Source organism: Pectinophora gossypiella, chromosome 13 (assembly GCF_024362695.1).
Source record: "Pectinophora gossypiella chromosome 13, ilPecGoss1.1, whole genome shotgun sequence".
NCBI classification, from domain to species: domain Eukaryota; kingdom Metazoa; phylum Arthropoda; class Insecta; order Lepidoptera; family Gelechiidae; genus Pectinophora; species Pectinophora gossypiella.
In genome coordinates, this window is record NC_065416.1 from 9,917,282 (window position 1) to 9,941,603 (window position 24,322).

At 37.3% G+C, this 24,322-nt stretch overlaps 1 protein-coding gene across 2 annotated transcripts in view; it reads left to right on the top strand.

Moving 5' to 3' along the window:
• Positions 1-24,322, top strand: part of LOC126371857 (integrin alpha-PS1) — a 103,254-nt gene that overhangs the window by 73,105 nt on the left and 5,827 nt on the right. The window contains exons 2-8 of one of the 2 annotated variants that reach the window (XM_050017244.1): positions 18,795-18,922; positions 20,147-20,170; positions 22,053-22,170; positions 22,411-22,524; positions 22,774-22,985; positions 23,371-23,596; positions 23,734-24,148. In XM_050017244.1, the coding sequence (XP_049873201.1) occupies positions 18,795-18,922; positions 20,147-20,170; positions 22,053-22,170; positions 22,411-22,524; positions 22,774-22,985; positions 23,371-23,596; positions 23,734-24,148 (1,237 nt within the window). The remainder of the gene's footprint in view (positions 1-18,794; positions 18,923-20,146; positions 20,171-22,052; positions 22,171-22,410; positions 22,525-22,773; positions 22,986-23,370; positions 23,597-23,733; positions 24,149-24,322) is intronic. The other variant, XM_050017245.1, reaches the window with a different exon arrangement.

Below are 24,322 nucleotides of genomic sequence, written 5' to 3' on the forward strand. Positions count from 1 at the left end.
TGTGAGGAACCGGAGGATTTACTGAGCTTTCTCAATTCTCAAAGACCGATTGACATGACCATTCCTAGAAGACGTGACAATAGTTTCCAAAATACGCGACCAAGCCCTACCGTCACGAGTGCAAACGATAATCTAATCTGTTTTAACTGTCGGGCAAGAGGACACATGTTTAATCAATGTCCAAAGCCTATTATTAAATGTCAAAAATGCCAACGCGTGGGTCACGATTCGGTGACTTGTAAACTTGATCCTATTCCATTTCGTTTGGCTAATGATGGTAAAGCGTCTACTAACGAAAAGAAAACTCTCGCAATTTGTGCGCAAAACGACAGTAACGACAAGTACTTCAAACAGGCATTGGTCAATGGGCAGGAATTTGTTGCTTATGTAGATTTCGGTAGCGTATGTACATTGATGCGTGAAACTGAAGCCAACAATTTAAATTTAACTAAATTTACAAAAGACTTGCCTATTATTAAGGGTTTTGGGAACTCTTCGGTAATACCGAGCTACCGTGGTTTTATTACTCTTAAAATTGATGATGTGGAAGCCTCTGTTGAAGTGCTGGTCGTTAATGATGAGTTTATGCGTACTCCTTTACTGGTTGGACAAGACTTCACAGAATTACCATTTGTGACAGTTTTAAAAGACTGTAACAAAATGTTATTTTACAAAAGCCCTACTGACGATGAAAGTGATGACTGCAATGCTTTGAAATTGATGACTTTTGATACTACTGAAATTCAAAAGATAGGTCTCGTTACTGTTAAAACAGACGATCCGAATTATTGTGGCGACATATATGTTGCGGGTTACGATTGCGCTGAGCCTGGCAGAGAATACCATTTACATCAGGGCGCCTATCGCATAGATAAAGGGGAAGGACGTCTAGTGATTAGTAATCTGAAATCTGAGAGTTTGTTTTTTAAGCCAAATATAGTTCTTTCTCGCGGACGGCCTTTTACAGAAAAAGAATTTTATCATTGTAATAGAATCACAGCAGATATCGGCGAACTAGAACCTCTGAATCGAGACGATATCAAGGTAGGAGAGGGAGTTGACAACACCGAAGTTGTTGACCGTTTATACGATCTTCTACAGTCATACCGTGATTGCTTTGCAACGACCTTAAAGGAAATAGGTTGTGCCAAAAATGTCGAAATGAAGATAGACTTGACAGATGACAAACCAGTCGTGTACAGGCCGTATCGCCTGTCTTTTTCTGAAAGGGAGCAAGTACGTGGTATAATCGAAGATTTACTTCAAAATAACATTATACAAGAATCTAGTTCCGATTATGCCAGCCCCATTCTCATGGTGAGGAAAAAGACGGGAGAACAGCGCCTATGTCGTGAACCATACATAATCATGTAAGGTCACGAATTATCTGAATTCTGAATCACATTCCAAAACTGAAGTGTGTCATAGTTATATGAAATACCTATGGGGCAAAATACCCACAAATGGGCAACGTGCCCATAGCTGTCTAAATATAGGGTAAAAAACCAACGATGTTAGAATATGTGATTAGAATGTTTCATAGTTATATGATTACCTATGGGGCAAAATACCCACAAATGGACAACGTGCCCATAGCCGTCTGAATATAGGGTAAAAAGCCCACGATGTTTGAATATGGGGTGAAACCCCGCGAATGGCCTCCAACCGCCCCTTACAGCCATCCCTGTCCACCTGATTGCCTTGATAAATTCATCTGATTACCTGATAAATCACCACAACGATATTACCTACTGCAATGTTTTACTGTTTGTTTTACTATCCGTTTTACTGTTTACTGTCTGTTGTTCTCTTTATCGATTTGTATCGGATAATACAAATATAGCATAACTGATATCTAAGTAATTAGGAAAATATATAAGTATTATAAGACTTAACTGAATATTCTTCCTGCACATCGACAGGAAGTCTGATAAAACTGTTGTTGATTGTTATACCTGAAAACACACTGTTTCTTCTCTAATCTGTTTCTGAATAATCTGAATATTCACTGATTTCTGTTCTCTCCTCTTAATGCAATTTCATTTGTTCCTTTGTCGATTTATACCAAATAATACAAGTACCTATAGCATAACTGATATCTAAGTAATTAGGAAAATATATAAGTATTATTAGACTTAACTTGGGGGAGACCTATGCCCAGCAGTGGGCGTCGTACGGCTGATGATGATGATAAGACTTAACTGAATATTCTTCCTGCGCATCGACAGGAAGTCTGATAAAACTGTTGTTGATTGTTATATCTGAAAATACACTGTTATTTCTGCTCTGATCTGTTTCTGAATAATCTGAATGTTCACTGATTTCTGTTCTCTGTTCTAATGCACCTTCTTTTGTTCTCTGAAAATTATTTAGTTTTTTCGTAATGACAGCCCGCCAAAAAGCATCAACTTTTTTCTGGCCAGTGTTATTATGACATATATAACCTACAAATCGATTACTCACTCGAGTAAAAATAAAATCGATATGATGCATTTTAATATTATTATGAATTTGATTATTTAAATTCGAGAACTGATTACAGTTCGAGACACTGCCCCGACGCAAGAATTATGAAATACACATGTGTTATGATTAAGTTCAGCATTCTAAACCCTGCTGTAGATTTTGAGTAGACTGTTCAATTTGCTGCACTATGTTCTGAACAGCTTGATAAGCAGTTTGTTGACTTAGACTCAAACTCTGTTTCATTGCTATGTCCTGTTAATTTAGCTGAAGCTGTTGTTGATTATGAAACAACGCACTGAATCAAAATTTTGCTGATGTTTTCAATAAACGTAAGCAGATACGTCTATTCTGGATAACTGAAAAGTATCAGTAATATAACAACTTAATATATCTAATATCACAACTTTCTCCAGATGATGTTAGCATGTTTGGTTTGTGCTGACAAATAACGACTGAAAAAGGACTAAAAATTTGAGCTATTCCAATTTGTTGCTACTGGAGGTACAGCTTAATAGAGGGCAATTAGGCTCTCACCTGAATATCCTGATCTGCGACTGAAGAGGTCGAGGCTGCTGATATCATCGACAGCTCCCTGATATGCGTCAGCGTATAGTTTACCTCTTTGAACTCTTGATTAATGTTCTCCAACTCCCGAAGCTCGTCAACAAGGAAGAACTCTTAATTGTACTGAATAATAACCTGGAAGGCATCCACTAGCTGTGGATAATGACGCCTGGATTGCTTCTGCGCCACTGATAGCACGATTGTTGATTTATGTTCTATAACTGTTGCATATGAATTGGTTAATATACGATATTTATTTGAAAACTTGGTCTTAACTTTTAGCAAATGGTTGGTATTCATTCTAATAACAATACTTACTGACTATTTCGAATATGTTTACACTGAATTTTTGCAATATAAATTGAAGTAAAACATAATAAAATTTGTACCCCAAAAACATAAAATCAATGAATTAATACTTTTCGAAACTCGTAAATGAACTGACTTACAACAAACTTAACAACTCAATTCAACTGATCTGATTTCTGATTTGTTGATAACTGGTATAGTCAATCTGATTTAATGTTGATAACTGGTATACTCAATCTGATTTAATGTTGATAACTGGTATACTCAATCTGATTTAATGTTGATAACTGGTATAGTCAATCTGATTTAATGTTGATAACTGGTATACTCAATCTGATTTAATGTTGATAACATTAACAACTGGCTTCGTCCTTCTGATTTATCAACTGATTTGGTTGATCTGATTCGCAAATAATCTGGTCAATCTGCTTTGACAACTGATTTGGTCCATCTCATTTAACTACTTATTATTGGCCCATCTGATTTGAGTCAACTGATTTAACAACTGTTATTGGCCCATCTGATTTAAGTCAACATTATTGGCCCATCTGATTTGAGTCAGCTGATTTAACAACTGAATTGGTCCATCTAATTAGGTCCATCTGATTTGATGTCAACTATTCTGTATCTACTGATTTCGTACTGAGTATCATAACACTAAATTACATGTTCAAGATATCCCAGCACCTCCACCATGTCGTGAACCATACATAATCATGTAAGGTCACGAATTATCTGAATTCTGAATCACATTCCAAAACTGAAGTGTGTCATAGTTATATGAAATACCTATGGGGCAAAATACCCACAAATGGGCAACGTGCCCATAGCTGTCTAAATATAGGGTAAAAAACCAACGATGTTAGAATATGTGATTAGAATGTTTCATAGTTATATGATTACCTATGGGGCAAAATACCCACAAATGGACAACGTGCCCATAGCCGTCTGAATATAGGGTAAAAAGCCCACGATGTTTGAATATGGGGTGAAACCCCGCGAATGGCCTCCAACCGCCCCTTACAGCCATCCCTGTCCACCTGATTGCCTTGATAAATTCATCTGATTACCTGATAAATCACCACAACGATATTACCTACTGCAATGTTTTACTGTTTGTTTTACTATCCGTTTTACTGTTTACTGTCTGTTGTTCTCTTTATCGATTTGTATCGGATAATACAAATATAGCATAACTGATATCTAAGTAATTAGGAAAATATATAAGTATTATAAGACTTAACTGAATATTCTTCCTGCACATCGACAGGAAGTCTGATAAAACTGTTGTTGATTGTTATACCTGAAAACACACTGTTTCTTCTCTAATCTGTTTCTGAATAATCTGAATATTCACTGATTTCTGTTCTCTCCTCTTAATGCAATTTCATTTGTTCCTTTGTCGATTTATACCAAATAATACAAGTACCTATAGCATAACTGATATCTAAGTAATTAGGAAAATATATAAGTATTATTAGACTTAACTTGGGGGAGACCTATGCCCAGCAGTGGGCGTCGTACGGCTGATGATGATGATAAGACTTAACTGAATATTCTTCCTGCGCATCGACAGGAAGTCTGATAAAACTGTTGTTGATTGTTATATCTGAAAATACACTGTTATTTCTGCTCTGATCTGTTTCTGAATAATCTGAATGTTCACTGATTTCTGTTCTCTGTTCTAATGCACCTTCTTTTGTTCTCTGAAAATTATTTAGTTTTTTCGTAATGACAGCCCGCCAAAAAGCATCAACTTTTTTCTGGCCAGTGTTATTATGACATATATAACCTACAAATCGATTACTCACTCGAGTAAAAATAAAATCGATATGATGCATTTTAATATTATTATGAATTTGATTATTTAAATTCGAGAACTGATTACAGTTCGAGACAGCCTATGTATAGACTTCAGGGCACTTAATAATAGGACAAAGAAAGACTGTTTTCCTCTCCCTTTAATAGAGGACCAATTGACTAACCTCAGTGGGAATTGTCTTTTTACTTCGTTGGACCTTGCTTCTGGGTATTATCAGGTCCCGATGGCGGAGGAGAGTCGTCCGCTTACCGGTTTCGTTACGCCAGACGGCCACTACGAATTCAAAAGAATGCCGTTTGGTTTGGCAAATGCCCCGGCTGTCTTCCAAAGGTTCATTAATAAAATTCTCGGATCAAAACGTTTTGAAACCGCTTTAGCGTATTTGGACGACATTCTTGTACCATCGCAGGACTTTAATCAGGGTTTTCAGAGGTTAGAAGATGTCCTAAAAATTTTACGAGAAAATGGGTTGACTCTTAAACTTTCGAAATGTCGTTTTTTTGATGATTCTATAAATTACTTGGGATATGAGATTTCTGCCAATGGAGTAAGGCCCAACGAACAAAAGATTTTGGCAGTCAAAGAATTTCCGATTCCTAAATCAGTCCATGAGGTGCGTCAGTTTTTGGGGCTAGCGGGCTATTTCCGAAAATTTGTCAGAGGTTTTGGGGAGATTGCTCGACCTTTAACAAACTTGTTAAAAAAGGACACTGCTTTTCAGTGGGCAGAAGCACAATCTCGGGCGTTTCATGTATTAAAAGATAAATTGATTGAGAGACCAATACTGTCCCTTTATAACCCAAAACTCGACACTGAACTCCATACAGATGCCAGCGCTCTGGGTATTGGAGGGATCTTGTTACAATGGCAAGAAAGCCCCAGAACCTTAAAACCCGTAGCTTACTTTAGCCGCCAGACCACACCTGAAGAACGTCACTTACATTCTTATGAGTTAGAAACATTAGCGATTGTGTGTTCTTTAAAAAAATTTAGAGTGTATCTTCTCGGCATTAATTTTAAAGTAGTTACGGATTGCAATGCGATTAGGACTACATTGACCAAACGAGACTTGATTCCCCGTATAGCCAGGTGGTGGCTACAGATAAGCGAATTCTCTTTCGAAATTGAGTATAGACCCGGTGTTCAAATGTCGCATGTTGACGCATTGAGCCGCAACACTACATTGACTGATTCCAATGACAAATGCCCCTCTATAACTGTATATAATATTGACACTGAACAATGGTTGTTGACCATGCAGATGACTGATCCAGATGTTTCACGTATAGTTAAAATACTTAAACCTGAGAATGACGAAGAAGTTAAAGAGATAAAGAAAAATTTTGTGCTCAAAGATCATAAACTTTATAGGAAAGCTAACGATGGATTACGTCTTGTGATTCCTCGTGGAGCTCGATTCCAAGTTTGTCACTCAAATCATGACGATGTAGGACACCTAGGTATAACTAAGACAGTTGAGAAGGTTCAGTCACAATACTGGTTCCCAAAGTTGAGAAAATTCGTGAAGAAATATGTCGAATCATGTATACAATGTGCATTTAACAAAGATAGTTCTGCAAAACAAAAGTCAGGCGTTTTGTATCCCATTCAGAAGGTAGACATTCCTTTTCATACCATTCACGTAGACCATCTTGGTCCGTTTATGAGGAGTCGCAAGGGGAATGCTTATATTTTGACAGTTGTTGACGGGTTTACAAAATATGTTTTTGTTAGGGCCGTGAGGGACACAAAAACAAAAAGCACATTAAAAGTTCTCGAAAATATATTTTATGATTTTGGTTTACCTTCAAGAATTATATCGGACAGAGGTACATCATTCACATCTAGTGCTTTTAAGAAATTTTGTGAGCTTCACGGCATTAAACACATATTGAATGCTGTTGCGTGTCCCAGAGCAAACGGTCAAGCCGAACGCTTTAACCAAACAATTTTACAATCACTAGCGAAATACAATGATGGCCAAGACGAACGCGACTGGGACATGTGTATAGGACAGATACAGTGGGGTGTCAATAATAGTATCAACTCGTCCACTCAAAAAACGGCATCAGAAGCTCTGTTTGGCTGTAGGTTTCGTGACAGTTTGGCCAATAAACTTGATTTTGCAAATGTCAAACCTACAAACATAAAAACCGTAAGGGAGGAGGTCTCTGATAATATCAAGGCTTGTCAAGAAAGACAAAAACGTCATTATGATAATGGACGAGCCCCTGCTGCCGTTTACAAAGAAGGAGACCTAATTAAATTGACGAGAACAAATTTTTATAATAAAGGAAATAGTACAAAGCTTTTATCAAAATTTATTGGTCCATTTAGAATCCTAAAAGTGCTAGGTAACGATAGGTATAAAATTGGAAACATTCCCGGATTCAAAAAGAAAGCTAAGACATTCGAAACTGTTGTTGCCCATGATCGGATAAGACCGTGGATTAATATCGATGTTGTTAATAATGATGCCACAAAGTCCACAGAGAGCTCTGAGTCTTCTGACGAAGAAGACAATGTCCCTTTGGCCGTATTGCAGCAACAGAACCGAATGTCATGATTCAATGTGTATGTAAATGATTTTCGGTTTAAGATCATCAACAATGACCATTTCCTATAAAAGTTAATATAGATTGTATCATTAATAAAAAAAAAAGAGAAAGAAAGAAGCTTTTGTAATATAGCAAGACGTCTGTAATACATTATCTATTTTTCTCATACTATGTAACATTCGTTATAACTATTATAATTATTATTATATTATATATAGCTACAAACCCATGTACCTATTGACTGACTGACTGACTGACATAGTTGTTCTCCCAGAAGGAGCGTCGGCGGGTGAAAATGATGTATGGGGGGTGTGATCTGGACCTTCCGGTGAGTATGGGAAAACTTCCAGATCTTGGAAAACTGCTCCGCATCAGGGAGACACCCTACAGTCTGGCGCAACTATTATACCTGGATCAATTTTTTTTTCGCAAAACCTATTTAAATCTTGGTCAAATTCAATCGCCGGTGAAAAAAAATCAAAATGGCGGAAAAACAAGATGGCCGCCATACAAAATTTTGTTTTTCTAGAAAATGTCTCGGAGGCAAAAACAATGTATTGGGGTGTAATCGGAATGTCATGTTGAGTATGTAAATACTTCTTGATCTTCAGAAACTGCTCCGCATCAGGGAGACACCCTACGGCCTGGAAAAACTATAAAACCTGGAGCAATTTTTATTTCGCGAAACATATTTAAATCTTGGTCAAATCCAATCCCCGGTGAAAAAAAACCAAAATGGCGGAAAAACAAGATGGCCGCCATACAAAATTTTGTTTTTCCAGAAAATGTCTCGAAAGTAAAAATGATGTATGAGAGGTGTGATCGAAACGTCAAGCTGAGTATGGAAAAACTGTTCGATCTTCGAAAGCTGCTCCGCATCAGGGAGACACCCTACGGCCTGGCGAAACTATCGCACCTGGAACTTTTTTGTTTTCACGAAGCCTATTAAAGTCTTGGTTAAATTTTATCGCCAGTAAAAAAAAAACAAAATGGCCGAAAAACAAGATGGCCGCCATACAAATTTTTGTTTTTCCAGAAAATGACTCAGAGGTAAAAATGATGTATTGGGGTGTGATCGGAACGTAATCTTGGAAAACTACTCCGCATCAGGGGTCACCCTACGGCCTGGCAAAACCATAGCACCTAGAACTTTTTTGATTTCACGAGACCAATTCAAGTCTTGGTCAAATTCTATCGCGGTAAAAAAATGGCGGGAAAACAAAACACGCGAGCAGCTTGCTGCGAGCGAACCACGCGACATCTAGTTATATTATATATAGCTGCAAACCCACTGACTGACTGACTGACTCACTGACTCACTGACAGGGTTGTTCTCCCAGAAGGAGTGTCGGGGGGTGAAAATGATGTATGGGGGGTGTGATCGGGACCTTCCGGTGAGTATGGGAAAACTTCCAGATCTTGGAAAACTGCTCCGCATCAGGGAGACACCCTACGGTCTGGCGCAACTATTATAGCTGGATCAAATTTTTTTTCGCAAAACCTATTTAAATCTTGGTCAAATTCTATTGTGGGTGAAAAAAAATCAAAATGGCGGAAAAACAAGATGGCCGCCATACAAAATTTTGTTTTTCCAGAAAATGTCTCGGGGGCAAAAACAATGTATAGGGGCGTAATCGGAAGGTCATGTTGAGTATGTAAATGCTTCTTGATCTTCAGAAACTGCTCCTCATCAGGGAGACACCCTACGGCCTGGCCAAACTATCACATCTGGATCAATTTTTTTTCCGCACAACGTTTTTAAAACTTGGTCCAATTTTATCGCCGGTGAAAAAAAACCAAAATGGCGGAAAAACAAGATGGCCGCCATACAAAATTTTCGTTTTTCCTGAAAATGCCTCGAGGGTAAAAATGATGTATAGGGATGTGATCGGATCGTCATGTTGAGTATTTCAGTACTGCTCGATCTTGAAAAACTGCTCCGCATCAGGGAGACACCCTACGGCCTGGCAAAACTATAAAACCTAGAGCAATATTTTTTTCACGAAACCTATTTAAATCTTGGTCAAATTCAATCCCCGGTGAAAAAAAACCAAAATGGCGGAAAAACAAGATGGCCGCCATACGAAATTTTCGTTTTTCCCGAAAATGCCTCGGGGGTAAAAATGATGTATGAGGAATATGATCGAAACATCATGTTGAGTATGGAAATACTTTTCGATCTTCGAAAGCTGCTCCGCATCAGGGAGACACCCTACAGCCTGGCGAAACTATCGCACCTGGAACTTTTTTGTTTTCACGAAGCCTATTAAAGTCTTGGTCAAATTTTATCGCCAGTGAAAAAAAAAAACAAAATGGCCGAAAAACAAGATGGCCGCCATACAAATTTTTGTTTTTCCAGAAAATGTCTCACGAGGTAAAAATGATGTATTGGGGTGTGATCGGAACGTCATCTTGGAAAACTGCTCCGCATCAGGGGTCACTCTACGGCCTGGCAAAACTATAGCACCTAGAACTTTTTTGATTTCACGAGACCTATTTAAGTCTTGGTCAAATTCTATCGCGGTAAAAAAATGGTGGGAAAACAAGACACGCGAGCAGCTTGCTGCGAGCGAACCACGCGACATCTAGTTAATGTTATAATTCAATTATTATTGTTGATTTGTGTCTATTTACAATATTTACGATACATGAGAGTTGTACAGAGACTGTTATATTAATATTTAAATAAGTGTGTGCAGAATTATTTTATTTTTATTTTATTTTTTTAGGATTGTTTAGCTGATCGATTGAAGCATGTGCACCGGGAGGTAGCACATACGCGGATGGCCGAATGTCATGATTTTAAAAAAATAAGTAAATTAACTATTAGTCCAAAATAGGATTTTTATAAAGTCTTCTTGAAAAATGGCAACACAGAACTTTCGACTGTTTCCTGGTGGTGTATTTCTCGACCAATCACAGTCGACCGTTTTATTTTGGATTTGGTGGGGCGAAAGGAGGGGAGCTTCAATCGGTCAGGTAGTCAGTCAGTTGGAGTTAGCGAGCAGGACGATCAAGTCGTTAGCTAAGTGTAATCAGTGCCAAGTGGTGAAATAAAAGATAATACAAAGTGTATTGAGTTTTCTTTATGAAACAAGTGAAAGAGCTTTCCACCGGTAAAATAAAATTTGAATTGAAAATTTTATTTTATGACCTCCCCATTTTACTTATCACTTAGTTTTGCTGTGTTTTATATTACATATCTCGCGTTCCGATCATTTTACAATTCATATTTTCGCAGTTGTACTATCGCCTGTTTCAATAACCGTTTTTTGTTTTGGTTTTCCCCGAAGGGTAAGGCAAAGGGAACTATGCCCATACAGCCATGTCTTACGTATTTTTTTCTTGATGATTAATGAAATGATGAAAGGTGATGATGATGAAACCTAAGCCCCCACCCTCGGAGTAGACTCCTACTCCGAACCCCAAACAAATTAACTCAAAAGTCCGCATAAACTTTCGATCCCGTTTCCCGCCAAAAAGCCTCAATAACCGTTTAGAAATCCTTAATGTCACACACAGACAAAAGATCGTAACTTAGTAGTTTTATCGAATCTGTCTTACTATTTTTATCTCACAAGCAGTTGTGTAATTCATAATAATAATGAGGTACAACTAATTGTGAGGTTTTACGTCGCTGCCGCAAGCCGAGTTAGCCGAGGACGTCGCACGAGAAAGTCATTGTTTACGATTTGAAAGAGGCTTTTACTTAATAGACATACACGAATTGACGCTTTCTTCCTCACGTGTTTGACAATACTCTCTCGAATGACACAGCAAAGATTATATACTTTTGTTCGCGTTTACTTAAGTGTAATTTAAACCACTTACAAATTCTCATTTTTCAATTTCCAACAAAAAGTACTTACTTAACTCAAACGTGTTACAAACAACGAATAAATTTTACATAATTTTCCATAACGGCCGATTCAACCTACAAAACTTTCACCTTTATTAACTTTTACTGCATATTTAGTTTCACTGGCGTTGACCGTGGCTAAAATACATTTATTAAGTGTATTCAATCAGTGGAAGAAAATAGATCAAAGCGAATGTTTCGCGGGAACGATTTTGTGTTTCCGACTATTTACAGCTTACGGCAAACGGAGTCCGTCGCTGCGAACGAATTCGCGGCACTTGCGCGCTTATTTCCATACAATTTGCGCCACACACGAAGTCGCGCGTGCCTCGTTCCGCGAAAAGCTCGCACGTAACTCAAGTTTAAATTTCTACCTCTTTATTACAATTTTTTTTACACAATATTTTTGCGGCTGTGGGAATATTGTAGATTTAATTTCCTATTGGACAGGTAAATGTATGTTTTTTTAATAATACAAACAAGCGTTAGTTTTATTTTAGTTGTCATGACAGTACAGTTTTTTTTTTTTTAATAGAGGGGGAGATGCATTATGCATAATACCCAGTTAGATACCTACAAAAAAAAAACGGAGACAACAACAATGTATTTGTATTTCCAATCATATTGATTTGGAATTTGGGAGGTTAAAAAGACCACATCGAAGCAATTCATCTATAAAACAATATCGCATTGGACATTTGCGCATATAAACGTACGTGCGCAATGCAAACAAATGTCAAATAGCAATATTGCTTTTTTAGTTTAATTGCTTCGATGTGGCCTTTTTATCCTGATCCTGAGGTATATTTTCTATCATAAAAAACAAATTAAAGTGTGGTGGCTGGTAGCGGCGGCGAGCAGTCTTGCAGTGCCCACAACGCGTTTAAGAGGACATTTCGGGCCTTCCTTATGGACAGTTATGACAGTAAAGTTTGACAATGGCCCTGAGTGTTTGCGGCAGACCACCGGCGGCGCGCCCGGTTCGATTCCACGGCACGCACTTCCGAAATGCGAGACACGAAGATATTTTCATTCATTTCTTTATACTTTTTTTATTGCCCTCCGGTCATGTTTGAGGTGGAGCCCGCTTTAAGACGCGGTCCACCACTTCTGTAGCTGACTTCTGTGTAGCGATAAGTTTAATAAATATTTTCTGGTTACCCTTGGTTTTTTAATTTGATTACATTCACGATATTTTGAAACGTGGGCAACTAAAGGTTTCCTTACTGTTTCCAGACAGGAAATGTGGTTTTTAATAATCTTATCGTATTGAATGACAATACCGCATAAACCGCACCACACTTATAATGATTCACGTCATAGTAGGTACCAATCTTTAACTGTTGAAATCTTATGACTCTTAATATTTTATTTCGTCAACCAAGATACAACAAGCGTCTTGCTTTGGTTGTATTGTTTTAATAATTATCGCCATCAGTTTTATTGGATTTCTAAATTCATCATCTTGCTTCAACCATTTTAATCTACCTATAGATTATCAGTAATATTGCCTGGCTGGCCATTCTGGTAAAAATCAATAAGTATGTTTTGTTTTACAAAAATAGTTGGTAGCATTGTAATTATTATGCTTGCCAATGCATTTAGCTGCAGACCAAACTTTATCCTCCCTATTATTGCTAACATTGTTAGTGCGCGCATGGGCACGTATCTCTGTAAGCGCACGCGCGCTGCGTGCAAGCATTCCATTCATCGTATCGACATCATCGCACCGCGCACCGGCCGCTCTTTGATCTCCACAATTGACTTAATCGAATAGTCCCATAATACGACACTGTTTTATTAAACTATATGAAGACATTGACAATGAATGTGATTTGATTTAAATAAGTGGCTCTTGAATTACACGGAACATAATCTGTTACCCTTTCATCGACCGTTGCGTACTTATAGTTTGTTATAGCGACACCAACTTGAAGAGTATTCAAAATGTGTTGAAACGTAAACAGTCATAGTCAATATTTTTTGAAGAAGCAAAAACAGTTGGAATCCCAAATATTACGGTCAAGTATAGATAAACACGGTGAAGTAGCGTAGCACTCGATGTTAGATTGACGGCCACCCACAAAATGCATTCTTATTGTGTTACTATCTAAATGGCAGTGCAATATGGCGGTACTATCAGTCGATGTCAAGGATAGATTGTATTGATGGGAATTTATCGCTGGGTGTGCCCAAGGATACGTTATACGAGACGGCTAGGAGCGGTCTTTGATAGACGATGTTTGCCTTTTACCGGTTAATGGAAGGATCGAGTTTTGACTACAAAGGTACTGCGTTGTTGGTGCTTTGCCTACAATAGCGTTTACATTACTTGATGATGTCTTGTTGTTGGTACAGGCAGCGGCGGTCTGAGTGTTTGTTGTAGGTATATCAGTTTACGTGTAGAAAGGTGCAGACGTCCAGGTGGTAGCAATTTAATACAGAGTCCTAAGTGTTGCATATTTTGAGCGTGTTTGAAAATTTAGTTACGCGTATACGTACCTAAATATTTTATTTGAGCTCACATAATTATACAAAACACCTTTACTTACGCGATTTCCTAACATTGGTTAATCCTATCTTGTATAATAAGTTAAACGGTTAAAGTGCATTAAACCACTCAATTAAATTGCCTACGTTTGTGTCCGGTGGGATAGTACATTGGCTATTATTCTGCTTTACGTTCAATAATAACAGGAAGGTTTATAATGCCGTCTCTTCTATGCAATATTGTTGGGATGCGTAGGCGCACCCTATGAGGGCACGATCGATCGTACTATGTGGGCGAAACATTTCTCCATAAATGAACCCTTTGTGCTTTAAATTGGTCATGAGGGTACCAACGATTGCCATTTGCAGTTATAAAAAATAAATGACTTTTCTATTGCAGTAGTAGGTCACGAAAACATTTAAGTACTTACTTAGTTAAGATAGGTATATAAAACTTAACAGAGATAACTGATGTTCATTATTTGTTATTGGGCGTGGGTTCAACCTACTCAAAAGCAACCGAAATGAAACAATCTTTCGTTGCAAAAGCGCGATTTGTGTAACACAAATATTGACACAAACGTTTAGTTTTTATAACATTAATGTAGCTGATAAACCTGACACGGAAGAGAGCTTAAATATAAAGCTTTTATACCGGGTGCGCTTTATTTGTTTAAGCAACACGAATCTAGGCCGCGTAGGGCGGCTCTCGGGACTTTCTTAACAAAACGACGGAGTATTTAGATAAGGGAATGTTGCAACGCAGTAAAACAATGAAGTCTTAATTGTAACTCGCTTTCTTTATACATTATATTGTGAAGGTTCGTCGACCTGTGCGTGGGTGTCGGGGTACTGTAGCGCATTCAGAATTCAGAGATCACAAACAATGGTCCGTGATAATGATAAGCAAGAAATAGACAACAAAACGCCTTTCTGCGAAATGTCTGGTTGTAACACACGGTGTGTATAAATGAGTGAAATATTGTCGTTGGATCGAGCTGCAAACATTGGAGTAAACTAATACCAACTGTATTACACAGGCTGTTAGTGACATCGTAACAAAAACTTTGAGGGATGATTCAGGTCATCATTCTGAGTTGATATCAAGTGGAATTTTCTTTCGCAAAAGTATGGAACAAAAAATAAATTAATAAAACACAAAGAAAATCATGAATTTTCCGACAGGAAAATCCACTTGATATCAACTCAGAATCATGGTCTGAATGATCCCCCTCAGTATTTGTTACGATGTCACTAACACCCTTTCTACTTGTATGGCTACTTGTATGTACTTGTAATAGCAGCATGACAGTTAATAAATAAAATATTAAATTGGCTTACATTATTACAGTTACCTGGGTACTTGAGTTAAAAGATTGTGTTAATTGTTTAAAAAGCATTAGGTATTATCACAGAATATACAGGGTGTAAGTGACATCGTAACAAATATTGAGGGGGATGATTCAGCTCATTATAGCTGAATGCGACGGAAAATTCCATTTGATATCAACTCAGAATCATCGTCTAAATCATCAAAGTTTTCGTTACGATGTCACTAACACCTTGTATATTCTGTGCTAATAGGTACCTAATGCTTTTTAAACAATTAACACAATCTTTAAAGTCGAGTACCCAGGTAACTATAATAATGTAAGCCTATTTAATATTTTATTTATTAACTGTCATGCTGATATTTCAATTGGTACATTTATAGTCCATTTATGCTTTTCGCGGGGTTTTATGGTAAAATCGTTGATTTATTGTATACTTATTAGTACCTTCAGTAGCAATCTAATATACAGTTTATAAGGTACGGTCACGAGTACTAATATGTATATACTTTGAAACCATGTCACATTATTAACTTTTTTGACAAATTAAATCGGATATTTGCCATCCTATGATCGAACGTTGTTTGTAATCGATTCGATGCGAGATGATCGATGAACCAACCATGTTATAGGCCAAATTGTTCGGCCGAGTAATTCAACAATTAATTGTTATTTCACTCTAAACAAAGCAAGATTTATGGTGGATAATAGTTGAAATTAATGTCTTCTTTATTAAGTAAATATCCGTTTTCTGTCTGATGTAGTAACATCAGACATGATTGCATGTTTACACTACCGTATGCAGGACAACTCTGTCCTGCGTAAGGTAGTATTAAAGAATATAAAAGCGACGTATTTTTAATTGCCTCTTTATGCAACCGTTTACTACATGTTTAGCTACTGGTTAATTATAGTGATATGGACAGAATAACGGCTTATTGTCTTTACGGGATAGTTGCATTCGATGCATAGAGACATTGGGAGTGATTAGCAAGTATAAAAAGCGCTGTGGACTTGTCTGTAGGAAAGTGAGTCGAGGGGAAAATTGTTCAAGTCACGGGTCTTTTATGGGTAGTCGTCTAGTAGTTAAGTTAACAAGCCTTATCGGGAAAACAATGAGCGTGTAGCGGGCATTAGGATGCAAATGTCCCGGGTCTAATTAAGCCGTGTAGCTAGGGGAGCCTCAACCTATGATCATGACGCTAATATATCGCTGTCCGTTCCGCGTTGCCTTTATAGGGCGATGCGTGAATTAATTTTATTACGTCCATTATCTATTTTGTTTATGGATAGGCCGTATGCGTAATACAAAACTGTCGATATCAATAACAATAAAGTAGCTGTTAGAACGTCTGACATACTTACATACCATAAACAGACTATTTATGTGCCCAACATCATCTCCCTAGTGTTATTGCGTTTTCACAGGGTGCTCTTATCTAACCTGAAGATTTGACACTAGCCTGACCTTTTAACCCGCGAAGGGAAAAGCAGCCCAATACAGGTTAGCTCACATACCCCCGAAATACATTTATTTATTTATTTGTTTATTTGTTGCATGTCACATGGTGGCTCACAGTTCTTAAAGTAAATAATGTACAAGCATGTGACACCCTGTAAGGGCACCGCAAAAGTATTCCAACAATAACTTAAAACTAAAAAAATATAAACTATTTTTTATATAAATAAACTTACTTTAGAATTTAGAAATTATATAATATATACTATCTACTTATACTATTATCATTTCTCGAGAATGTGGGTATCCTCACGACGTTTTCCTTCACCGCTGAGCACATGATAATCATTTGGAGGTATAATCCAAATATAAATTCTAAAACAAATTCTAGGATTCGAACCTGCGACCTCAAATTGAGAGTCAAGCGTTGTACCAACTAGGCTACCACGGCTCAAGACCGTACTTTATAAACACAAAAAAGTAATTTCGGGATACAAATTAATAAAGTTCGATTCTAGCAATTGCAATTATACTAACCAATTATTTTCTGTTATTTTTGTAGTCATTCGTTTAGTAATCCTAAAGTAAAGAGGAGCTCGGTGGCGCAGCGGTAAACGCGCTCGGTCTGCGATTGTTGAAGTTAAGTAACTTTTGCAAAGGCCGGTCATAGGATGGGTGACCACAAAAAAAGTTTTCATCTCGAGCTCCTCCGTGCTTCGGAAGGCACGTTAAGCCCTTGGTCCCGGCTGCATAAGCAGTCATTAATAACCATCAATCCGCACTGGATGGTTTAAGGCCCGATCTCCCTATCCATCCATAGAGAAGGCCCGTACCCCAGCAGTGGGGACGATAATGGGCTGATGATGATGAATCCTAAAGTCAGCTACACTAAATTATAACATAACAAATACTCCCGTAAAGTGGTAAACAAAACATGGGGTCATCATACTATTCACGCGTTATCAACGATCGCCGTAAATAATTACGTTACAATCAGGGGTCGTGACGAGATGCGGCAGTGATGACGTCACGGCTGGCTGCACACGTCATTTACGTAATGACGTAATGAAAGACCGGAATGTTGCCGCAATTGGGACATTGTTTAGGGTCTTTATTAAGGGACTTTTTGATTTATCATTGAATGGCTTTGATTTTATTTTAGGAATAAGTACTTATAATAATTAAAAGCGTTAAAAACTTGAGTCGCAAACAAAATAAATAGAGGTAATTATACATTTACATATACTTTTGTATTCACTGAGATAATATAAACTCCGATAATACATTTAGGTACTCACCTTATTTAAATCCTAACTCACATATACGTATCAATACCAAGAATTAAAATAGAATCGTAGGTACTTGTTTCTTTTCTTTAACTTGGCGACTGTTAACGGTGCGCTGGATAGGAACTTTTATTCGACAAGAATATAGTTAGATGACACTAGGCTGCACTTAGTCACCTTAATGACGTACATCAACGTCCGTCATATCCTGTCATCATGGTCCATTCATCGTTTCACCATTATAAGTACACTTGATGAACTGGGAATGATCTATCAGACCTTTTACTTATGAATGGGGACGTATCGTCAAATAAAGAAGTGTGGCAAATGATGTCATTCATGGAACGAACGTCATCATCATAATAATGAAAGCTAGTTATAGAACGGTAATCACCATATTCACAGTCTTGTCAGTACTATAGGCTAATTTCAAACTAGTCAATTCAGTTACTTTTTACTAAACGTCAAAACCTGAAATTACTATGAAATTTGTATGAAAAAAAAAACACTGTGACGTCAAAGAAAAAAAAAATATAATTACTTCGAAAATTACACATTTTGAATTTTTCAAATTCAAAAACACTTTATATACAAAGATAAACAAATAGGACAAAAAAGAACTCATAATTTGATATTATTATTTTTTTCAGGTTACTAGTAGGAGCTCCTCTGGGTCAGAATCTGCAGCCCAACACCAACAGGTCCGGCGCGTTGTGGAAGTGTGGCCTCACGTCCGCAGTGGGTGACTGCGAGCAAATCATTACTGATGGGAAGAGGAGTGAGTTCTATCACTTATATATGTTCTACTATATACTCTATTCCATAAGAACCTTCGATATGAAGTCATTCCGTGCTGAATTTAGTGCTTCATTGACATTCAGTAACAGTCAGCGATGTGCCGTTCTCACTTTGGGAACGTTCCCGGCAGCCAAAAGGTGCAAAATTTATAAAAAACTTTATTACCTAATCTTTAGGCAGATAAGAATAGAGTACAAGAAAAAACAATTTGAAAAAGAAAAGCGGCCAGTGTCCTTACAGGAGTTTTTACAACGGGAACATTCTCACTTTCGAAACATTTCCGGGGACGGCACATTACTGGTGACAGTATACCAACAGCCAAGCATCTATTCAACCCGTTGATGTATAATATGTTACTATAGTAACACATTCAACCCGTTGATGATAGATTTTAATCGTGGTTGGTAACGTTCGACTCCTGAAGAATCTATTCTGGTGTAAAATGATTCGAGAAGCAAGTACCTACTGATCGTCGGTAAAGCACTAAAAATAGCCGTATGTCTCATTAAGCATTGACGACTGTTGATTGGCATATTGGAATCCAAAGTTCCTTCACATTTCAGCCCACATGGTATATTCTACAGCATTTGGAAATTTGCATTGCATTATTTTTATAAATTATTATACGACCCATTTATATTTCTCTACTTGGCAGTTTTACTTATGAATATATTCTTTTTACGGATCCTTATCTAGGGCTAAGGAATGTAAAATAATTTATTATTCACACACGTAGTAAATTAGATTAGAATGAGTACAGATAGTGTGCGAAAATTTAATAAAAATATGCAAAAGTAGTGCATTAGCACTGTTTTATTGTTACATACACGAAACTAGAAAACTACAAGTACTTACAATTACAAAATAGGTTTGATAATGAACACTTTTTAGTTTAGATTAAATCACGTGTTTTATGAACTACCTAGATTTTTTTAGTATTTTCCACTTTAGATTTACACGTCTTGAAGGAAACGCTGGAACGTCTAAACTACATATTATAAATTTTATTTCATTTCATAAGTAGGTACTATAAATACCTATAGTGAATCAAAAATATGTACGTCACAAATAAAGGCAAAACGCCTCATTCAGCCGGAGAAATTGAACTTATTCCACCATGCTGCTCCACTGCGAGTTGGTGGAGAACTTCACACTAAATAATTATAACTAAACTGTTGTCTTTTGTCGGTGGTGCACCAAACAGCGAAGTACGGCAAGATAAATAAGAGTAAGTGAGCTGTGGTCTCAACATCTTTTTAATCATTTGCTCTCCGACTAATACCGACTAATCGCTGTACTTTGACTACTAATAGTCGAGATCCAGCTGGGCCGTCATCACGACTGCGACGCATGTGCATTCACTAACTGTTCCCACAACTTTTATTTTGCATAGAAACCATAATATTACGTTCCTTTTACACTTAATTTAATACTTGGGATTTATTTTCAAGAAACTCCTCTAATGCTTCCAAACATACATCTTTGTTTATTGTAGACGAGTATCAATCTAACAGATCTGAGGAAGAGTTCTTGAAAATAAATCTTGTTAGAAAAACTGTATATAAAATGGCACTAACTGCTTGCCAACACAATCACATGCTTGAGCTAAAAAGCACTTACTATATATTATTCTACATCTAGATATTTTTAGTTATTTACAATAGTTTAGTTAGACAATATTGTAGGAAACGTAGAAATTAGGTATGCTAAATATACGAGTACCTACTAGTATGTTTAGATATGTGTAGCTGAGATCACAATATTTATCGTGATAAGTAATGAAAGACATTGCTCAATTAAAAATACTCATTTTTTAGAAATATGATAATCTCAACAGTTAAAAGCTGTTTTTATTAGCCTTTTAGTAAGTAATAAGAGCTTTTATGATACGTTGAAAGTATATTATAAAAATATATTATAATACTGTGAACATTTTATAGTTCAACAAAATTTAAATTTCCAATCAATTCTCAACACAAGCGACCTAACACGTAATATAAAAAAAACATATAAGGTGACTGGTTATTAATAAACATATACTTACCCCACTTACGATCAATTAATGGCGACAAAAAAGTTCGAGAAAACTTTCACTGCACACAAAGTATCTAATTAATAATAATTATAATAGTCAAAACCAATTTATGTCTGGTTTTGCATAATATATCATCTAACTGAAGATTTATTAAGTAACGCTGGGCCGATTAACATTATAGAGTAATAACAGTTAGCACTTACTTGGAATAAAACATAATTGGTGTACTTCTGGTGAATTAACGAATCGGCCATTGATTAATTTTATCAGTATCAGCTCGAAATTAACATCGTAGTATTCGATAACGTCCATTAACCCGAGACCACAACGCTGCGCCGTATCTTCACATGATTCATTGCAGGTCTGGCAGGAGTCGTCACCTAAAACACTATGTCACCGTTAGCGTACCACTTAGGTTGAAGATTGACTTGCTAATACAATATTGAAACATGCATGTTGTCCTGAGAAATGCTATCTTCAATCATTCGCACGCTGTTTGTGCAATTTGATACGATTTTGTTTCTGGTTATTTTGCGAGATTTTTCTATTGTGCTATGAGGACCTCTCTTGCATCGGTCACGCTGGTTGCAATGCTTTGCATTTGCCGATTATATCCACCGATACGGTTTGCAATTGGGATTGAAGTTACGACTGTTTCCAAAACAAAAGCACCTTTCATTTGCAATAACTTTGCTTTTGTTTTATCTTGTAAATGATAAGTTATGTTTAAGAACTCCGAGAGCTCATTTGGCATTAACTTCATAAATGTTTGGGTTGAGTTTTGCAATAACAAAAATTAATTTAAAAAGCGAATTTCATAATTATTTACTGTGTCTAATTTTGAGCGAGCTTTATCGGCTTTATTAAAGTGTTTAATTCGATTTAGTACTAAATAGAATAGAATCGATGCAATTTTAAATCGAAATATAACAACATCATGATTTTCACGACATTGGAACTAAAATTCATGTTTTATTTGCTGCTATAATTTTGGTCAAAATTGTTTTAGAGCTTATCGAGAGCAGTAAAGTTGCGCTGTTGTTGTAGATGTGCTAATGTTCTGTTGATAATATAGCGTTGGATTCGAAGCACCTGTCGGGGCCGCACCAGGATGAGATCAAGGATGGGCAGTGGCTTGGTGTGTCCGTGCGCAGTCAGGGTCCGGGGAGAAAAGCCGTCGTATGCGCACACAGGTACCTAGGCAATATTTATGTTTTTATTTTACTTATTCTTAAATAAATATTTAAATGTTGAAATTCCGAATACACAATATTTGATGAAGGTCTACGGCTATTATGAATACATCAATCTACTAAGACGCTTCGAATATCATGATGCGTTTCAAATCTGTTGAAGGGTTTTTCCCACAGCCTTTAATAAAGGATCAATACGAGTACTAGGTAATCAGTAACATGTTTATGTTTAATTTTCAGATATATCCGCAAGTCTGGAGAGTCTCAATATGGCCAGGGTCTTTGCTATACTTTGAGTAACGACCTTGAACTTGTAGACGTCTGGGAACCCTGTCGAGGAAGATCTGTACAAAGGTAAATTTTGCTTTTTTGGAAACCTAAATTAATATTGATAAAATAATAATACATCATCATCATCATTATCTCTTTAGCTAGCGTTATCCCGTTCACGGGGTCCTCTTGGGTAAGCGGACCCAGTGAAAACGGCTGATGCCGACATAAGTGAATCTGCCAAATCTTCAGGTTAGGTACCTACCTAACCTAACCTGAAGACCTAACCTGTATTTAATGTTTGTCTCATAAAAAACTTATTCTCAATTCCAGAGAGCACGAAGAATACTCCTTCTGTCAAGTCGGCACAAGCAGTTCGTTGTTGGAAGACGACACGTTACTGCTAGGTAGCCCTGGACCGTACACCTGGCGAGGCACAATCTTCACGCAGGATACCCTGGACGATGTGTTGTCTCGAGACCACGCCGTCTACATGGCTCCCGTTGAAGACGGAGCCAGTCCCGTTGAAAAATATAGCTACTTAGGTAAGGGCTTCTGATTAAAAAAAATGTTGGGTTATTTAACAGATTGTCAAAATCTTAAAGACATAAAATCACACCCATATTCATATCGAAGTAGACAGATCTCTCAATCACCAATAAGACAACTTTCAGCAACTCCTGATATTCGTCCATCACCCGATTAATTTATCTTTTACATTTAATTAGAACCCATCTAAAATACGAATTTTCTCCTTGAACAGCAAAAGGTTTCATCACGTGATGTTAAATAGTTCAGTACGCAAAAAAATCCTTTAGGTTTTTTGCGATTTTTGATACACTATCGACAAGGATCAATAGACCTTAATAACATAACCCTCTGAAGTAAGTACCTAGTTTTATAATAATATGTCCCGTTATAATTTTCCAGGCATGTCAGTAGCAGGTGCGAAGTTCTTCGGCTCCATTCCCTCCTACGCGGCGGGCGCCCCACGGTCCCACGGCACCGGCCAAGTAGTGATGTTCCAGAAGCGCAATTTCACCGACTGGAACAATCCCAACATCAATATCCTCAACTACACCATGATGTTCAACGGGGAACAGTTCGGCTCCAGCTTCGGATATGAAGTCGCTTCCGCCGATGTTAATGGGGATGGGTTAGTTGGAAAAAGTAACCTGTTATCTGATCTGATTTCGTTATAATTTCTTGGAAAAACACAGGCAGCAAATAATGAAGTTTAAGTTTTTAACAACTACTTAAATATCACTCAAAGATTGTTTTTCTCAATTCCAGGTTACCAGACCTCCTAGTAGGAGCACCATTCTACTTTTCGCGTGATCACGGTGGTGCTGTCTACTTATATCTGAATGAAAACCACAACTTGAAACCTGAATACAATCTCAAACTGACTGGGAAACCTGAGTCTCAATTCGGCATATCGATAGCAAATGCTGGAGATTTAAACAAAGATGAATGTGAAGACATTGCCATAGGCAGTCCTTATGAAGGGAATGGTGTCGTGTACATTCATTTAGGAGACAGGAAGAAAGGTCTGCATGTAAAACCAGACCAGGTGATCAAAGCAGAGTCATTGCCTAAGATATTCAATACGGATGTAGTGATGAAGACGTTCGGTTACTCCCTTTCTGGTGGAGTGGATATGGATGCTAATGGCTATCCGGACCTGCTGGTCGGCGCGTATGAAAATGTAAGTAACGAAATAGTTTTTAATATTACCACAATACGAGATTCATTGAAAGTAAACGATTATGTCGATTATCTGTAGAAATTTGTGTCACGATTTATGTGTATAAGAATATTTACGTGCTGTTTGAATCCTGACTTTTATCATGAGAATTGTCAGTTTAGTGGAAGTTTAGTA